General features: G+C 46.7%; 1 protein-coding gene across 1 annotated transcript in view; it reads left to right on the top strand.

The window, feature by feature from the left end:
• The window catches only part of LOC311511334 (uncharacterized protein), a 50,544-nt gene that overhangs the window by 26,889 nt on the left and 5,490 nt on the right, over nucleotides 1-18,165 (top strand). Inside the window, exons 2-4 of the mRNA XM_084611852.1 lie at nucleotides 11,593-11,654; nucleotides 13,081-13,222; nucleotides 17,403-17,523. Coding sequence (XP_084467978.1) covers nucleotides 11,593-11,654; nucleotides 13,081-13,222; nucleotides 17,403-17,523 — 325 coding nt within the window. The remainder of the gene's footprint in view (nucleotides 1-11,592; nucleotides 11,655-13,080; nucleotides 13,223-17,402; nucleotides 17,524-18,165) is intronic.

Consider the following 18,165-nt stretch of genomic DNA (forward strand, 5'->3'; position numbering starts at 1 on the left):
GCCCACCCTACATTAGAGAGAGATCTCAAGCCCTTCTTCTCAGTCAACAGACTCCAACCCGTAGACGAAGCAGACTCAAGGCTCAAGCCCCTTCTCTTCAAGAAGAAGAAGAAAGAAAGAAAGAAGTGGATTTGAATCCTAGGCTTCTCCCTGCTGGGCAGCTCACCAAGCCACTAGACTACCCAGGGCCGCTTGCTTTGCCTTTGCCCCCGTGAATATGTCACCGAACGTGGCCCTCCTGCAAGAGAAAAGACCGAGAGATCTCTGTGGAAGTGGTTGCCGGTGGAGGTGGGGTGGGCCAAAACTGTAAGTGGGTTCGAAAAGAAAGACTGAGAAAGTGCGTGGCGAATGGCTCCGCCCGTGGCTATTAGCCGAGGCGGTCAGTGACGCGGCCCCGTGCTCCGGGCGTCCTTCGCCCGCTGACGGCCAGCTGCTGGGAGGGGGCCGACGGGACGGATCGCTTGAGAATCGGCCTCCTCTGTTCACTGCCTTTGAAGCAGCCGGCATTGGCCGCTGTGGGAAGACAGGACCGTGGGCTAGCTGGGCCATCGGTCTGACGCAGTCAGAAGGACGCAGTCAGAAGACAGAAGGAGAGCCCACATCTCACTACCTCCTAGCCAGGTACTGAGGCCCTTCGGTTGAGAGATAAGTGCTTAACTCCCTTCTCAGCAAGAGGAAATGGGAGGGGAACTGTGTCAGCCTGTGGCCCAACAACTATTTAATTCAAGTGGAACAGCTTCCACAGGCAAGAGGGAGGCAATTCCCTCCCTTACATTGCAGAACCCCAAAGATCTGGGAACACCCACCAGGGCTGCATTTGCCATCTGTCCAAATCTCTTCTTAGCAGAGGCACAAGGGGGATTTTCAGCAGGGTCCCCCACAGCCCTTGTGAGAACCCTAACCGTTGCACAAAAGCTACACAGAAGGCCTGTGCCTCCTTCCCCATCTGCTCACATCTGTTTTATGGGGTCTTAGGCAGGTACATATCAATCTGACACAAAATGGTTCATGCACCTAAGTCACCTTAGTCCAGCTGCAGATCGCAAATAGGTCTCGGTTCCGAAGTGCCTAAAAGGGTCAGGGCTTAGTACCACCCCTCTTCTCGGCATCTCCTCGTGGCTAGCTTAGGCAGTTCCATGTCTGTCATTCTTGTTTTTATGTATCCCATTCTTTGGTACCTGTCTCTGTCCCTTCCTCCAAGACAGAGCCCAAGCCCCTAACTCAGGCATTGGGAATCCCATTGTTGTTCCAATGATTTTCTAGGCATCTGGAAGCCAGGGCAATGGTGAGATCTATACCCCTTTGTAGGTCCACAGTGCTGAGACAGAGGGGAGCGGAAACAGGGTATACTTGGTCCATATTACAGGCAAAGAGCACTGTCACTGTAAGGGAGCTGAGAAGAGACATGCCACAATCCTATTGCCCGGAGACCAGAGGAGAGGGGTTGCTGGAAGTGGGCATGCTCAGTTCATACCACAGACACATCACTAAGATGTGTAGCTCGAAAGCGTCTCTCTTTCCCCAGGAGAAGTTGGTTCAGTAAAAGATATTACCTCATCCACCTCTTATATCCTCTTACATGGCCTCAACCACACTGCAAACAACATAAAATGTGCAGTCAGGTAATACTTGGTCAGAGCTTTATCCTTTGTGCAAAGATGCTGATGCTTCCCACAGTCCTCGTTGAGTGATTACTCCATGGCCATGTCATGCCATACATCACAAAAGGGTCTGGCAGTCTGATATACTGCACCCTATCAACTAGGGCATAATATATGTCTGGCTTCTCCTCCTCCAGAAGTCTGGCTTCTGCTGCATTTTACACAACCCCATCTAGCATAATTCATATGACCACACTGCAATTCAAGTGCAATCATCTCTGCCAGTGTCTCAAGCCACAAGGACTTGTTATCACCTCTCTTTGCTGCAGTGTATCCCTCAGGAGTTGGGCAACATCCAAATTACATAGTTTTCCCAGAGCAGAAATGTCTCTCAGCAGTTTTTCCCTTGGGTAACGTAAGTGTCCATGAGCTGGTGGAGTGACTGGGTTCTGTTCATGACGTCTGCCAGAGCATTCTGTGGTTCTACGCTCTTTTCTCTGTGTGCCTTGTCCACATCTTCAAATGCTTCCGTGCAAGGTCAAGCTTTCTCCAAGATGCGTCTCTTCTCATCTCCTGGGAGAACATCATTGTTCATGGAATCGCCCAGTGCCATCCATTTCAAATGATTCATTGCTTCCTTCATAGGTTTCTGGATTCTAACACCACGGTTATGTGCTTTCGCTCCTACAGCATGGCTGATGACTGAAGCACCATCGATGCTTGCTTCCACAAGGAGGTCTTCAAACCCACTTTCCTGTATCACACTGCCTATGTCACCCAGGAAATTAACTGTATGATGCACGCCTCCCATCTCAAAGGGGTCATTGTCAAATTCGGTTCGATTCCTCCATTTAATCAACTGTGCTTTGCAATACATTGCTTCATCATAGATGACATAAGTCCAGTCTTGGCCCAGAGAGTGGAACATATCTTGAAAATATTTCCTCCTGGTGTACGCTGTATTTACATCAGTTGCCGGTGCAGGAATCATTGCACAATAGCCAATATTCATAAGATATAAAATAGCAGACAGAAAAACTTCTCCAATCAGTCCATTCTACAAATGACAGATATTTTGATGTATTACTTGGTACAAACAAACTCATAGTGTCCTGCGACTACAGACTTCTGCTTTATCCGAAGACAAACAAGGACGGGAAAATGCACAAAACATATCACCCGGGCCTAAATATTTCCCACACTTTCCAAAACAGCACTATTTTGATTACATAGTTGCATTATCAACTGTATTTAGAAAATTTCTGCTGATTTCAGTGAAAATCAGACTGTTTCTTCGAGTTATGGCCCCTTTAGTGATTTTTTTGATTTTTTTCAGATTGGATGCTCACTAACATTTGAACATTACATGATACAGAATAACTGCCCCACTTCCCGCATCTGCAAACACCCTACTGATGAGCACCAGATAGGTGCTTGACAGGTGCTTAGCGATGAATTTTTTCTAGCTGATGTGTTACCTTAATTCATTAATAAGACCCCTTTTAAAATCTGACAGGTAAAGTAATGGGCAGGGTTATTTTAGCACCTGTCTTCAGCGCCCAGCCAAAATGGGGCAACAATAGGACAAGGTTGGAGCTGGCAGGTCTTTACAGGTTGCTTGTAACGCAGTGTAACTCAGTTCATCATATGCCGAGCCGGGCTTTCTGCGACCCATCAGCAAGGACAGTGGCCGGTAAATCACGCCTTACGGCCCCTTGGTGAGTGCAGTTATATTTAGTGCATTTACTTGACCATTGTTAAAACATTGTGTGTTTCTGGGTAGCTGGGAATGACAATAAGAAACAAGGCCCAGATCGCTGTCATTGGTCCAGCTGTGCAGGCTACAGCTGCATGTTTAACATGTTATTCTTTATATCTAACCTCTACCCCATCTCACGTTTTGACCAAAACAAGGAGGCAATCAGCTGAAAGGGGGCTTTTCCTCAAAGCAAAATGTTATAGATTTATCAGCTCCACCCCCCTTCTTTCCCGCTCACCTCCTTTTCCAAAGTGACTTGCAAGAAAAGAGATTCTTTTGCCTCTTGATGACAGAGCTGGAGGGCCTGAAAGTTCCCCTTGTGCCCTCAGAAAACACCCCTTTTCAGTGTTTTAACTTAAAAATAAAATCTGGTTTTGGTGGCAATCTCCTTGGAGGAGCAGCAAACTGCAACCTGGGGGACTATTTAGAGACCTTTTCTCCCACCTGTTCAAGGAACATTTCGGTTCAGTACCTATTACAAAAATCCATTCATTTCTCTGTTCGTTGGATTTCACTTCTTTCCTGCTTATGATGCCATTATCACATAGTGCTTGTCTGTTTCCAGTCAATTTCGCTTGGGCTGCGTTAGCTGAGCCCTCTGCTCAATGTTGAGATTCTTACAGGTCAAGAGGTCTGAAAAGCAGATTAGAAAACACCATACACATTTTTTTTAGAAAATCCTATCAGACTACCTTTACACATCAGTCAAAAAGAGGGATATCACCTCACCAGATTCCCTTTGTGGACCAGCATCCAGACCCTCCAGTTAGCTCATGTCTGTTCAATTCCCATAAAATACAGCATCCACCCACTTTCCTCAATACTCAGTTATTCATTAGTACCAATTATCTCAGTCCTCCCTCAGAGCTTTTGATTATAGAATTGCACCATAGGCCCCGCCAAATCTTCCCATCTGTATCCATACTAATAGTTACCTAAAGCACCAGCTGCTGTAAGGGAGAAGTCATGGTTGGTGTATACTCATCATATCTTTAATAATAGCTCTGATTTCAACAGCTATTTGTACTGTCTGGATTATGAAAGTGAAGTATTGCTGTCCCATTTCACTGCCTCCAGGCCTCTGATTGTTGGCTGGATTTTGATCTTTGCAGGTTACAGGGTGTGTCAGGGTGTGCATACCCTGCACTAGGCAGGAAAGGGTTAATCCCCCACTATGGGCCGAGAAAGCCCCGCCCCTCAGACCGTGCTGGGCATGCTCCAAATGCTGTGCTAGTATAAAAGGAGAGCAGCTCAGCTCAATCTGGTCTGACTACCAAGGAGGAAGGATATGTGGTGGAGATTGTAGTGTCGGAGCTGGAGAGCATGTTGCCCTATGGACTGCAGCTTCAGGAGCCCGGTAGGAAGTAACCCAGGGAGAGTGAGTGCTATCTCCCACCCATCTACGGCAAGCATGTTGAGGTTGGATTCCCTACTGACTCAGTGGTGGATCACTCTGCCTTTGTTAGGGCACTAGGTTGGGATCCAGTGGAGTCAGGGTAGCCTGAGTCTCCCTACCCTGGCTGCCACCCCAGCTGGTGGTGGCCACTGGATATAGCTGCTAGGCCATGCTGCCCTGCACCTGAGGGCTGTGGTAGGGACTCTGGGACACCTCATTGTGGTGATGCCCAAGACAGTCTGGTAGAGTGTAACTGGTCTCAGGACACCCACTATCCACCCTGCCAGGAGGTAGGGTGTGCCTACACTGCCATGCAGACCCAGAGATAAACATTTTGAAATTACAAAAAATAAAAGCTAGTGTTCCTGGAGCAGCCCTTAACAGCCATGTTTTCCCAAGGCACAAAGGGCAGGTAGGCACCCTACTCCACTTTGTGCCTTTGAAAATCCACCCCTGCCCCTGATCTGCAGAATGAGCTTGGATTATTGTCATTTCCTCCCAGGAAACTTTAGTTGAATAAAGAAAACCATCCCTTGTATGGGCAATTGTAGTTGCATGAGGCTCGGATGAACAGACTCTCCCATTGGGGTACTGAAGGTGTTCCAGTCTACAGGGTTTGTAACCTTATTGGGGTGGGGTGGGAAACTGGACTAGGTTAGACAGTAAGGAGGAAAGGTGTTTATTCTATTTCCTCCTTCTGGTGCCCCACCCCAGACACCAGCATCCTATGTAGAGTGGAGACTATAGTACAAAAACACTTTTGAAATACTCAACAGGAAAGGAGAGATTTGGGGAAGCAGTATGATAACACCCATGGCCCAAGCTGCCCCTGTGAGGTAAGGGGATGTGGCTAACAACTGTGATTAACTGTATGCTGTTCAGTTCTACTTCACGTGTTCCATCTCTCAGATCAAGCAGCTTTTGATCCTTTTTGCTCCCTATGGGGGCAGTTCCTTCATAGCTCCTGCCACCAGTAGGTAATTGCTGTTTTGTTAGCAGAAGTTGTGCTCCAGCTGTGTTACTCTTTACTGGGGAATTGTGATTAGGAGCACATGTTTTTAAACAGAAGGGGGTCTGTCCTGCTTGCTGCTTCAGAGTCCCTCTGAGAATCTCTCTTCAGTCAGGCCTGTGTCTTTAAAGTGGGGACCGGACAGGTGCTAAAGTGGCATAAACAGCTACACAGCTGGCCTGTTAGATCGTACACCCACATCTTAAACAGGCCATGAGCTTTGAACAATCAGTCCTTCTAAGGTGGGGTGGGCAAACTATGGCCCAGGGGCCACATCCGGCCCTTCAGATGTTTTAATCCATCCCTTGAGCTCCTGACAGGGAGCAGGGTCCAGGGCTTGCCCTGCTCCATGTGGCTCCTGGAAGCAGCGGCATGTCTCTCTTCCAGCTCCTATGCATAGGGGCAGCCAGGGGCTCTGCATGCTGCCCCTGTCCCAAGCACTGCCCCCACAGCTCGCAGCCAGTGGGAGCTGCAGGGGTGATGCCTGTAGACAGGGAAGTGTGCCTGGCTGCGCCTCCGCATAGGAGCTGGAGGGGGGACATGCTGCTGCTTCAGGAAGCTCCCCAAAGTAAGCGCCACCTAGAGCTCTGACACCCTCCCCAGCCCTGATCCCCCTCCCTCCAAATCCCTCAGTTCCAGCTCAGAGCACCCTCCTGCACCCCAGCCAGAGCCAGCCCAAAGCCCCCTCCCACACCCTGAACTCCTAATTTTTGGCCCACCCCAGAACTCTCATCCCCAGCTGGAGCTCTCCCCCAGTTTCATGAACATTCATGGCCCACCCTACAATTTCCTTATCCAGATGTGGCCCTTGGGCCAAAAAGTTTGCCCACCCCTGTTCTAAGGAAATGAAGTTGAGGGCAGTGGGGCCAATATTCTTTGTCCTCCCTGGTGCCCCACAGTAGACAGAGAGCACCTGCTGTCAGAACAATAAAGCACTTGCCCTCCTGGCAGTCAGTGATTCCTTCCATCTAAGATCCTCCACTCACCTGCTGAGTGAAGCCACCTCCCACTCCAATCAAAACTTGCCTAGCCCACGTGAAATTGACTGGAAACAGACAGGCACTACTGGCCAGATGTTGAAAGGTATTTAGGTGTCTGCAGATTAAGATGGGTTTCAGACTAACGGCCGTGTTAGTCTGTATTTGCAAAAAGAAAAGGAGGACTTGTGGCACCTTAGAGACTAATTTATTTGAGCATGAGCTTTCGTGAGCTACAGCTCACTTCATCGGATGCATACGGGGGGAGGGGGGGACCTGGATTTGTGCTGGAAATGGCCCACCTTGATTATCATACACATTGTAAGGAGAGTGATCACTTTAGATAAGCTGCTACCAGCAGGAGAGTGGGGTGGGAGGAGGAATTTTTTCATGCTTTGTGTGTATATAAAAAAATCTTCTACACTTTCCACAGTATGCATCCGATGAAGTGAGCTGTAGCTCACGAAAGCTCATGCTCAAGTAAATTTGTTAGTCTCTAAGGTGCCACAAGTCCTCCTTTTCTTTTTGCAGATTAAGATAAGCAAACTAGTGAAGTTTTCAAAAGCTTGTAACTCCCATTGATTTTTTGGTAGGAGTTGGGTGCCTGGCCACTTTGGAAAGTCTCCTTAGGTGCCTAAATATGTTTAAAAACCCAATTCTAAATTTAATAATTTCTTCAGTACTGGGCTAGGAAGGTACTATTAGTATTTCTCCACCTTTCAGTGCCAGCTTCAGCCTGAGCTCTTATCAGATTCCAAAGGTGTAAGTCATGCTTTGCACTGGTGCAGTGTGTCTACAGGAGGGGTTCGCCCAAGTGTAGCTAAACAAGTAGTTTAACTCCTTGTTAGATGAGCTCATTGTTTGCTAATAACTGTTAATGATTCTGTTTCCAAGAGCCAGAACATAAACACAGATGCAGGTGAAAAGCTTTGTGCCACGTTAATGCTGTAATTGCAGGATTTACACACCCTGGTCCACATGTTTACTATAAAACTTTTCTCTTACTATCCCCATCTTAGCTTACTCCTCATGATTTATGAGGCTTGCTTTCTTGCACATTCCTCCGTTTTTGCCACTAAAATGAACTAGTTTAACAAAACCAGAAAGTGGAACTGACAAGGCTGAATGGAAACCTTGGCTTTTAAAATGAAAAGCATTCTAAACATTTTATGCCAGTTTTTTACTGAGTTTGTCATGTGCAGCTTAAACAAAACCTTAAAATGAATCGTTCCCCTGCGATCCCTAAAACTGGGGAAAGGGCCAGGCTGTCTGAGATAACCAGGGTCAATTTTAGTGTTTCTCTTAGTCCCAGCTCTGCCACAGACCTGCTGGGTGACCTTGGGCAAGTCATGTGCCTGCTCTGACTCATTCCCCATCTGTAAAATGGGGATACTTGTGACTGGTTGGATTACAGAAACCCCCTTGGGGCTGCCAACTGATATGCCAAGACTACTTCTGTCCCTGCCTTCCCTTCTAGCTTGGGACTTCAGAGCCCTACCTGGTTGTGCCAGACACGCTTGCTGGCCACAAATACAGACCCAGGTCTGAACTACATCCCACAAACCGCAAGCTTAACTGAAAGCGGCTTTAGAAGTGTTCCTGTCTTTAACACAGATGCGCAACTTTCAATGGGGTTTAAAATCCCAAATAAAATCTGTTTTTACCTTGTATAAAGCTTAGCCAGGGTAAACTCAAATTGTTTGCCCTTTAACATTGATAGAGATGCACAGCTGTTTCCCCCAGGTATTAATACTTCGGGTTAAATAATAAGTAAAAAGTGATTTTATTAAATACAGAAAGTAGGATTTAAGTGGTTCCAAGTAGTAACACATAGAACAAAGTGCATTACCAAGCAAAATAAAATAAAACCCGCAAGTCTAGGCCTAATACAGTAAGAAAACTGAATACAGATAAAACCTCACCCTTAGAGGTGTTCCAGTAAGATTCCTTTTATAGACTCATCTCCTTCTCATCTGGGTTCACCAATCACTCACCCCCTGTAGTTACTGTCCTTTGTCCCAGTTTTTTAGATCACCTTTGGGGGTGGAGAGGCTATCTCTTGAGCCAGCTGAAGACAAAATGAAGGGGTCTCCTCTGGTTAAATAGGCTTTCTCTTGTCTATGCACCTCCCTCTCCCTGTGTAGAATCCAGCTACAAAATGGAGATTTGGAGTCACATGGGCAAGTCACATGGCCATGCATGACTCAGAACTTACAGGTAGCAGCCATTGTTTACATGCTACCTTGAATGTCCTCAGGCAGACTATTTATGTGGATTGGAGCCTTCCAAGATCCATTGTCCATTAAGTGTTTCTTTATTGGGCACTTAACTTGCACATTCCTCTCAAGAATCTGACCAAATGCTTTACTAAGGCTACTTGCATCCAATGAAGTGAGCTGTAGCTCACAAAAGCTCATGCTCAAATAAATTTTAGTCTCTAAGGTGCCACAAGTCCTCTTCTTTTTAAGGCTACTTAGAAATCAAGCAAGTACACAGCCAATATTCATAACTTTGAACACAAAAATGATACATAATTACAAATAGGAGGAGTGTATTCAGTAGATCATACCCTTTAGAGATATTACATGGCAGTGTAGCATACAACATATTTAAGTTATGTCCTATATACATTAACATATTCCCATAAAGCAGCATGGGGTGCAACGTCACTATACTTACTGCTTTGTAAAGCAGTTTGAGATCGAAGCATGAGAAGTGCTACATAGCAGCTAAGTATTAACACTGGATCAGGAAAGTATTGGTTAGAATTAGAGGGCTTGCACCAGGTTTGAAAGTCAAACCAAAACAAAGTATCTTCACAACATTAAATAGACTTGCATTTTGAGTCACAGGGCTGGTATTGTTAACCCCCAGTAATGTCACTATACTTTACTTGTATCCCATTTGGCGTCTACTTAACCAGCATGGGGACCTGCTGTGTTACTTTATAGACTTGTGGCACCTTAGACTAACCAGTTTATTTGAGCATAAGCTTTCGTGAGCTACAGCTCACTTCAGCGGATGCAACCGATGAAGTGACTTGAAGCTTAGGGGTCCCTATGATCTAGCTTGATTACTGCATAACACAGGTCAGACAACATCACCCAATAATCTCTCTCCATCAATCCCATAACCATATGATACAATATGAGCTGGCATGTGCTTCTACGCCATGCACTCAGAACTGTTCAGCTGTGTCATATGCCCTATAGTGCCAGTAGCTCAGTTTCCTTCATTCAGTGAGTGGGGGACTACGCTTTTTGGAAGAGATCAGAGTTCTTGCCCTAATATTATAGATGTCATTTTCAAATGACATGTTTTTAAGTATGGTGTTGAGGAGAAATCCTTTTTTACATGTCAGGATTTTTTGACAGACGCTGGGAACTTTGGCACATCCTTTGCTGTGATAGTGATCTGTAGTCTATCAGCTGACAAGCCTGCAATTTTTAGCTTCAGCCTAGAGTAAATTAAAAAGCCTCTGTTACCTTGAAAATAGGTTTATAATGGAAATAGCATATCTAAGACTGAGCTGCTGTCTGGAATAAGTTGCTCTAGGCAGATTGAAAAATCTGTCTAGTGGATAGATCAATTTACATTTTCCACTGTACACTAGGCCAGGTAATTGGCTTTCAATACAGAAGCTCCCCACACTGATCCTAGGTGTTCAGTTCAGAAGCTGCTCTGCACAGTTAGAAATGAGCAGAGGGGAAATTAGAGGGAGCTGTTCTAGTAAGGGAAGTAGCTAGATACCTGCTCCCTTTCCAGGACATCTTGCCGCTCGCCCCCATGGCTTCTATGGGCAGTCCAGCTACCTGATGCAGGATTCAAGGGGAAATGCCCCAGTGCTGCACAGAAGTGTCCATTAAGTGTGAGATCCATGCACATGGAAGGGAGCTCCAGGCTGACATCCTTCCCCTTCCGCTTCCACAGGAAATCAGTGGAAAAGCACAGAACCTAGCTTTTACCTCTTGCACAAAACCTTGCTCCATCTGAGCCCCCCTCCCTCAGTGAAGGGGGATTGCAGAGCCAGCGGCTAGCTCAGGAGTACACGCAGCATGGTTTCAATGGGGTTGCATTGCCCAGGAGCAAGAGGCTCAGGGTCTTAACGCTTTGCAGATCCTAGCAGGGATGGGGTAGAGGTAAAGGAATGGTCATTCCCTGGGGGAACATCACATGTAAAAGCAGGGAAGCCATGGAATATCCAGGGAGATTTCCTCCCCTAATCGTCTTGGGTATTGGAGGAGGTGGATCTGGGTCTTGGTTTTCATTCAGGTAAATAGTCAGTACCCGGAGTACTTTGTTTCTGCTGCAACCTTTTCCTCTACCTTCTTGGAACATGGAGCCCAGTGTCACTATTCCTCTGACCTCACACAGTTTGCACAGAACTTGGTCGACTCATATCTCCCAGCTTCTGTTAGAGGAGCTCGTGCCGGATGTGTTCCTGGAGACCTTCGCAGAGTTTATCAAGGTGCATGATGTCCATGCCTCTTGCTCATCCCTTGTTGTATCCAACAGCGATGAATTTCTGGGTGGAGCTTTTGCAGTGCAGAAACCTGTCACAAGACATCAGATTCTAGGCTAGGGTTGTCATGGGGGTCTTGCTGTGACTTTGCATTGTGGGTGGGTGGCTGTAGGAGGTGACCTTGATTTCTCTGGTCCATTGTGGATTCCACAACTATTTGTGACTGGGATTATAGCAAACAAGGGGCTCTGCGATTAACTGTACATTCATTAGATCACAGCTTTTCATCAAAAGAAGAGTCTTTAAACATTTCCTGTTTTGTCCCTGCAGGGGTTTTCCGTGCATGCAGAAATATACCTGACTCGTATCTGGCTCTTCCATTTCATAGGATCCGAGGCAGCAGGCACTGAAGTCCAGCAATGGGGATCATCAAAGGGGGAAAAAATCCAAGTGAGTAATTAAATCGTTCCTTGTTTCATTTGAGAATTGAGTGGCTATTCATGCCAAAAGCTCATTGATCCAGTAATTTGCAAGAACAGTTGGCAATCTGAACAGTCTGGATAGGAGGAAAGACTGTTTTCTTTGGCCAATAAACTGACTTGTCTTTCTAGAGATTTTGTTGGGGTGAAAACTAGACTCTCATCTAGAGGTAAGGGGCAAGTCTAGGACTTGGGAGCCCTGGGTTCTATTCCTGGCTGTACCATTGGCTTGCTTGGGAACCATGGGCAAGTCACTGTACTTCTGTACAAAAAATGATACCAGCCTCCTTTGTAAAGCACTTTGAGATCTATGGATAAGAGCTGAGTATTATCAAGTTACTCTACTGAATGACCTATATTGTCATTTCCCTTCTCTTTGCTGACTTCCTCTTTGTCCATGTGGAACGGACCGTACATGTTAGACTTGAGCATAAAATGTCCTTACCCACTGAGGTTTCAAAAGGCTGGACCTAAGAGGATGTGCAAATGGGTACTCCTTCAAGGTGCACAGAAACCCAGCATCCCTCTGTGAATTGTATTTACACTGCAGCCCTCACTTTTTTGGATCAGGGCATGCAGAAACACAGCAATGAGGAAAGCAGCTCAGGGCATACTGACTTTTTCAAGAATGTCGCTGGCTCCAATCCAGCCCAGATCAGTAGCAAGTGAAAGTTACCATCTGACTATTCAATGGCCTTGGCATGAGATGAGTTTGATAGGTCTCAGTCCAGTATCTAGTGGCCATTTCACAAGAGCCCTTAGCAGTGTGCACTGATTGACACCTTCATTACCAAGTGTCAGCAGAGGGGAGAAACAACTACCTGAGGGGTGGGGTGTCTCAGTCATTATGGGCACAAGCCAGGAACAAAACCCAAAGACCTTGGCTCTCAGTCTCCTAGTAGTTTGAACAGTGACCAGTCAACTCAGTGTTCAGAAAGACAGAACTTTGTTTTTTCACTCTTGTGCCAGGCGTCATTTAAGGGAGTCCACTTCCACTCTGAAGCATCTTCCTGACTTGTTACTGGATGAGCTCTTTGTGGAAGTTCTCAGATCTCTCAGCTGATGTCGTCAAAGTGCTATGAAGGATTTTGTGGATGACTACTTAACCAGGGCTGCCATTTTTGAAAGCATAGATGGAATAGTAACCAAAGTGGTTCAGATGGTCTTGCCTGTCATTGTGAGTAAAATGCATGTCTTTATACATAGACTTCTGGCCATTCCTAACTAGACTTGGAACCAATGGCTTGGGTCACTGAGGCCACTGACCAGCCATCAGTGACTCTGGTCAGTAACCAGCTGGGCTGGATATTTTGCCCCATAGTTAGCAATTTTGCTTGGTAGGCTATGATGTCTAATCCCTTCAGATGTAAAAATGTTTTTCTTCTGCGTCGGCTCAGCTCTGAGGCTCTCCAAGAGATGGAATACGAGGCTATTCTCCAAGAGGTCATTTCACAGGTCGTCGAGGAGGACGCTAAAGCCTTAGCTCACTCAGTTCTCAGTGACTACGACGCCAAGATGATAAAGCTGCAGCAAAGCCAGGTACTGTTGAAGCATGTGTGGCAGCATGGGTTATTCCATGTAAGAAATTAATTCCAGTGTTCTGGTGAGAAACCCATGTGGGCAATCAGACCTGACAGCAAGTTACCATCTGGTACAATTGAAAAGCCAAGTTCAATATACAGTACATACAGAATAGTTCAGTAGGAAGAGCTTTTTAAAAGGCTGGACAGACTCAGTTATGCATTTTCTTAATTATAAAATTAAACTAAGAGTACTGGACCATGATTAAGAGGCATCATCCCAGTCTGGCTTCATTCAAGTATTGGAATAACTCTCTAACATAGGTTTTGTTAGATGTAATAAAACATGCTCACACCCCACCACTTTCAAACCTGGGGCCTGAAGTTAAGCTCCCCAACAAAAGTGGCCTGATTTTTTTTTCCCCACAAGTCCCCCCCAAATGCCTAACCAAGATATAGACCCCCCCTCTGTTCAGACACATAGCAAGGGAGTGCCCTGAAGAGCTTGCAACTTCAGTGGACAAGAGACAATTGGGGAAACTGAATCACAAATTGTGATTGGCCCTAGGGCCACACAGGGAGGCAGTGGCAGGGCTAGGAATAGAACTGAGATCTCCTGACTTGTGGCCCTGTTCTTTGTTTTAAGTCCTGAGATAAAATCTCATGAAACTGAAATCTTGCATTTTGAACATTACAGCCTCAATGCCTCATTACTCTTGTTCACTGTTGGATAACAGGCCTCCTCCCAGGGGGAAGGGGAGGACAGGAAGTAAAAGTTCAACACCCTTATGAGCCATTTATCTGGCTGCCTAGTGCAAGTCTCATCTCGCTCCTCCCATAAACGTGTGTTGGGTTTACTAGATGCCAATCAAAAGCCCCCTGGACCAAATACACCCCTGGTAAAACTACACTTCATTCCGTGAGGAGGAATGAGCCAGGGTCTGTAGATCTCTAATGGAAAAGAGATTACAGATCAATGACTAGCTGACACAATCCTCTTTATCACTTCTGTGCCGATATCACGGGCAACTCAACCCTCCTGTTCTCCCCTGCCCTGTCCCATTCCCCACTGCATCTCCTCTGCCTTCACACTTTTCTCTTCACTCATCACCTCTGAACTAAACCCCATCCTCACCCCCCCAAAATTGTGGCCCTAACATGACAGTTGCACTGTTACCTGGGTCACTGCATCACTCATCTGTTTAAATTGAAAGCTGTCTGGTACAAGACCATCTACCACTCTGCATTCGTACAGTGCCTAGCACAATGGGGCTTGGATCTTAGTTCGTCCTGAGGCACTAATCTAAATAAGCTTGATTAGTCATAAGACACACACAAGCTTTCTCAGCAAAGCAATAGTGGGAAGCATGTGGGGTTTCCTATTGATCCCTTCATTTCCTGTGGGGGCAGAGACCAGCAGAAAGTGACTTTCCTCCCAGTTACACAGAACCCAGGCAGACTGCCCTTAAAGGAAAAACCACCTCACTACTGAGGAGGAGGAAAGGCACAATGTGAAAAGCTCTTTGGTTGGGCACTAAAGTGGAAACAGGACTTGACATGCTGAGTCACTGGCAGGTAAGGTATAGATTACACCCTATCATATGGCAGGAACCCTGGTGTGTATTGTCATGGATTAGCATGTCTCTGAACAGACACCGTACAGTGTACAGGAAGTTTGTTTGGGGAGATTACACTGCCCTGTCTGATATGCAAATGCATGTAGATGGCTAGCTGCATTACACTTGAAGACAATAGGAATGGCTCTTTCCAAGTAATTAGAGCTTGAAGGACTGAGCCTGGGCTGAATGATGGGCCATGCAAGTGAGCCACATTTCTAAGCAATGAGGAGATGGGCTCGCTCAGCACAGCAAGTAGTGATACAAACACCCCTTATTGTGCTCCAAGAGATTACAGGGAATTATATTTGACTGAAAAATATTAATTGGAATTGCAGCTTTAAGACAGTGTGCACAGGGGAGAAGCATTTTTTCCTGCAGAGACAGTCTCTTTACCAAATTAGCCCTTAGAACAGTGAGTACAGACATTCTCATGGTAGCCTAACAGCTTGACCTGCTTATCAGCCTAATGTGCCTTCTCATTGCCAGGTCCCTTCCTCTTTCCACATTTCTCCTGCTGTTCCCCACCTGCCTCCCTGTGGTGCTATTTCTTTGGAGACACAGCGCTTAGAGGCCCCAGCTGAGATTCAGGGCCTGTACAACAGTCCCTCCCCTGAAGATCTAGTGGTTTAAATAGACCAGATGGACAAAGGGTGGAGACAGGACAGGCTGCTATCCCCATTTTACAGATGGGGGAACAAAGGCCTGGAGAGATGAAGTGGCTGAATCTGTAGCAGAGCTAGGAATTGAACCCACATCACCTGAGTGCCCCTTCACTGCTTGAACCACAAGCCTGCCCTTCCATGTGTTCCCAGGGGTTCTGTCCCCCCTGCCCAGCAATCTGTCCTGCAGGTCACATGCCAAGCACAAAACCAGGAGGGTTTTCTGCAGCAGGAGAAGAGCATGATGAGACTTCCTCCAGTGAACTCGCCTAAACTGCCCTGGCCAGAGCTATCTCTGCTTCCAGACTAGAGCCCTCTTCTACAGCACAACTTGCAAGCCCTCAGATACACCAGGATTCCAGAGGTTGAGCCACCTGGGAATGGGTTTGGTTTTTTGAGGGTTAAAGTGATCCTCAGCCTACCAAGTGAAGAGCTGCTTACCTTTGGTGCTCCTGCTCCACTTGTCCTTTGGAGAGAGGAAAGCTTTACAATAGCTGAACAAATCTTTACGCTCCAGATTCCTTTTTGTGAATATAAGGCTACAGAACCAAACTTGGCAGTTTCACTTCAGGGACTGTACAAACATTTGCTCTGGTGGTCATGTTGTAGATGTTAAAGGCCAGAAGGGCCTTGATCTCTTCCTGCATCTGAGCCAGGGGACCTCCCCTGCTCACTTCCACACACAGCCCATAACTTCGGTTTTAGCCTGCACTGGAGAGCTCATCTGTATTGAGCTCCCCTGCTCTCCCCCACCAACCCAGAGTTTTGCTTTGTTTCAAAGGGTGCAATTGTTACTGCCCTTTCTGTGGTCAGTCAGTAAAATGACTCTGGGCCCCTGGTGCTCAGCTGATAAACTCTCTGCCCTGCCCCTTCCACAGCTGACCCAGCTTCAGTTGTTGTTGGGCCCTGGCTGATTAGCTGTATTGCCCATGTCTGAGCTAGGGACTCAGAATTGCTCCGGGGGTATTCATATTTCTAGCAAACTGGAGAGCATGGGACAGCTCTTCTGCACAGCTTTGGCATCCAGTGATATGGTTTAACCTGCTGTGGGGCAGCCCCCCTCCCCTCAGTGGCACAGAGCAGCTGTAGTGGACCCTTTGCCTAGCCTTGTCCAGGGGCAAGGGGGCTGTCTGGGTGGGGCATCTGCACTCTTGTGTAGTCTCAAGAAGCCAACACACCTGGGAGCAGAGGGGCAATTGTTTCATGGAGATTTCAATATTTTGATCATTGGGTTCGTTCAGATTTCAGAACAAAACCCCAAAATTTCAACGTCCTTCATGAAAGGAATGGAGCTCTGGCTCCAGGGCAATTGAATCTAGTGGGCAGACTGCCCCCGAGCTGTGGGCCCTGGAAGCCCTGAGGTCCTGACTCCAAAGCAGTCCAGATGGCAAGCTGACTCCCCATCAGCTCACCAGGCAGGCTGGGGAGGAGCCACAAGCCTGGATTCTCAGGGTTTCCAGTCTCTCAGTTCCCCACCAGGCTACCAAGGAGCTGGGCAAGGGTGCTGGCAGGAAACAAGATGATTTTTGATGAGGTTGCATCAGAAACCTCATCTCCCTGAAACATTTTGATGGTGGGGGCGGGGGGGAAGTCTTGTTGGAATTTTGTCCACAAAAGTGACTCCAAGGCTGCTACAGCTTACCCCCCAGGGGTCAGTTCCAGAATTGGGACCACTGCAGGCATGGAATTAGGAAGGCGTTGCCTGCTTGTCACCAAGCTCTGGATAAACTCAGTGTTTTAAATCCAGGGAGCCTGATGCTTTTGCAAGCAATCTCAAACAAGATCCCAGCAGCCCTTTTAGGCCATGCATGTGAGCACAGCTGGCAGAATGGGGCAGTTGTCCCCAGGAGCAGCAAAAAAGGTTCTGAATGACTGCCAGAAAACTGTTCCTTTTGAAAAGTAATTAAGGCTTCTCTTTAAGATTACAGCAATTGCTAGTAAACAACTTATTGACACCTTTCTTCTGGAGCACTTGATCGGAATGACTAGTGCATATGACCCTGGATTTAGAGGGAAGGAGCACTCCAGTGTTGTTTTTGCAAGTGAGTGTTGAACAGCTGAGAAGGAGCAATTTCTGCACCTTCTTAAACATCATACGTAGTGCTTATTTAACACCTTCAATGTGAGCATCCAACATGCAGTTTGAAGACTGCTAGCCTTGCAACACCTCTATGAAGTAGGCAAATATTGTTACCTTCTCAAGGGAGGCAGCATGACCTAGTGGGTAAGGCACTGCAGTAGCAGTCAAGAGACCTGAACTCTGACTGTGGGCAAGTGACTGCCTCCATTTCTCCCAAAAATGGGAATAATGACACCTGAAGTGCATTGATATCTCAACAGGTACTGTTAGCTCATAGATAGCATCAAAGACAGCAGGTCTGAGCCTGACCCTTTAATATCTGGATGGCAGGGTGCCCAATTAACAAATAACTTACAGCAGGGTTAAATGACTTGGCCAAGGTCAAACTGCAGGTCAGTAGCAGAGGTGGGGGAAAATATTGTAATCCCCAGATATAACCACTACATGTGCTCTCTCCTATAACTTAAAACTGCCATGGCACTTCTCTCCTCTGTAATTTCCATTTAATCCTTTGATCTGAACTCCCCGTTTATTAGTAAGAGTGGCTTTGGAGGAACATCCCTAAAAAGGGAAACCGAGGGTGTTTGAGTGGCTAGAGGAAGTA

The sequence above is a fragment of the Lepidochelys olivacea genome, assembly GCF_965140295.1.
Source record: "Lepidochelys olivacea isolate rLepOli2 genome assembly, chromosome: 22".
Taxonomy (NCBI): Eukaryota; Metazoa; Chordata; order Testudines; family Cheloniidae; genus Lepidochelys; species Lepidochelys olivacea.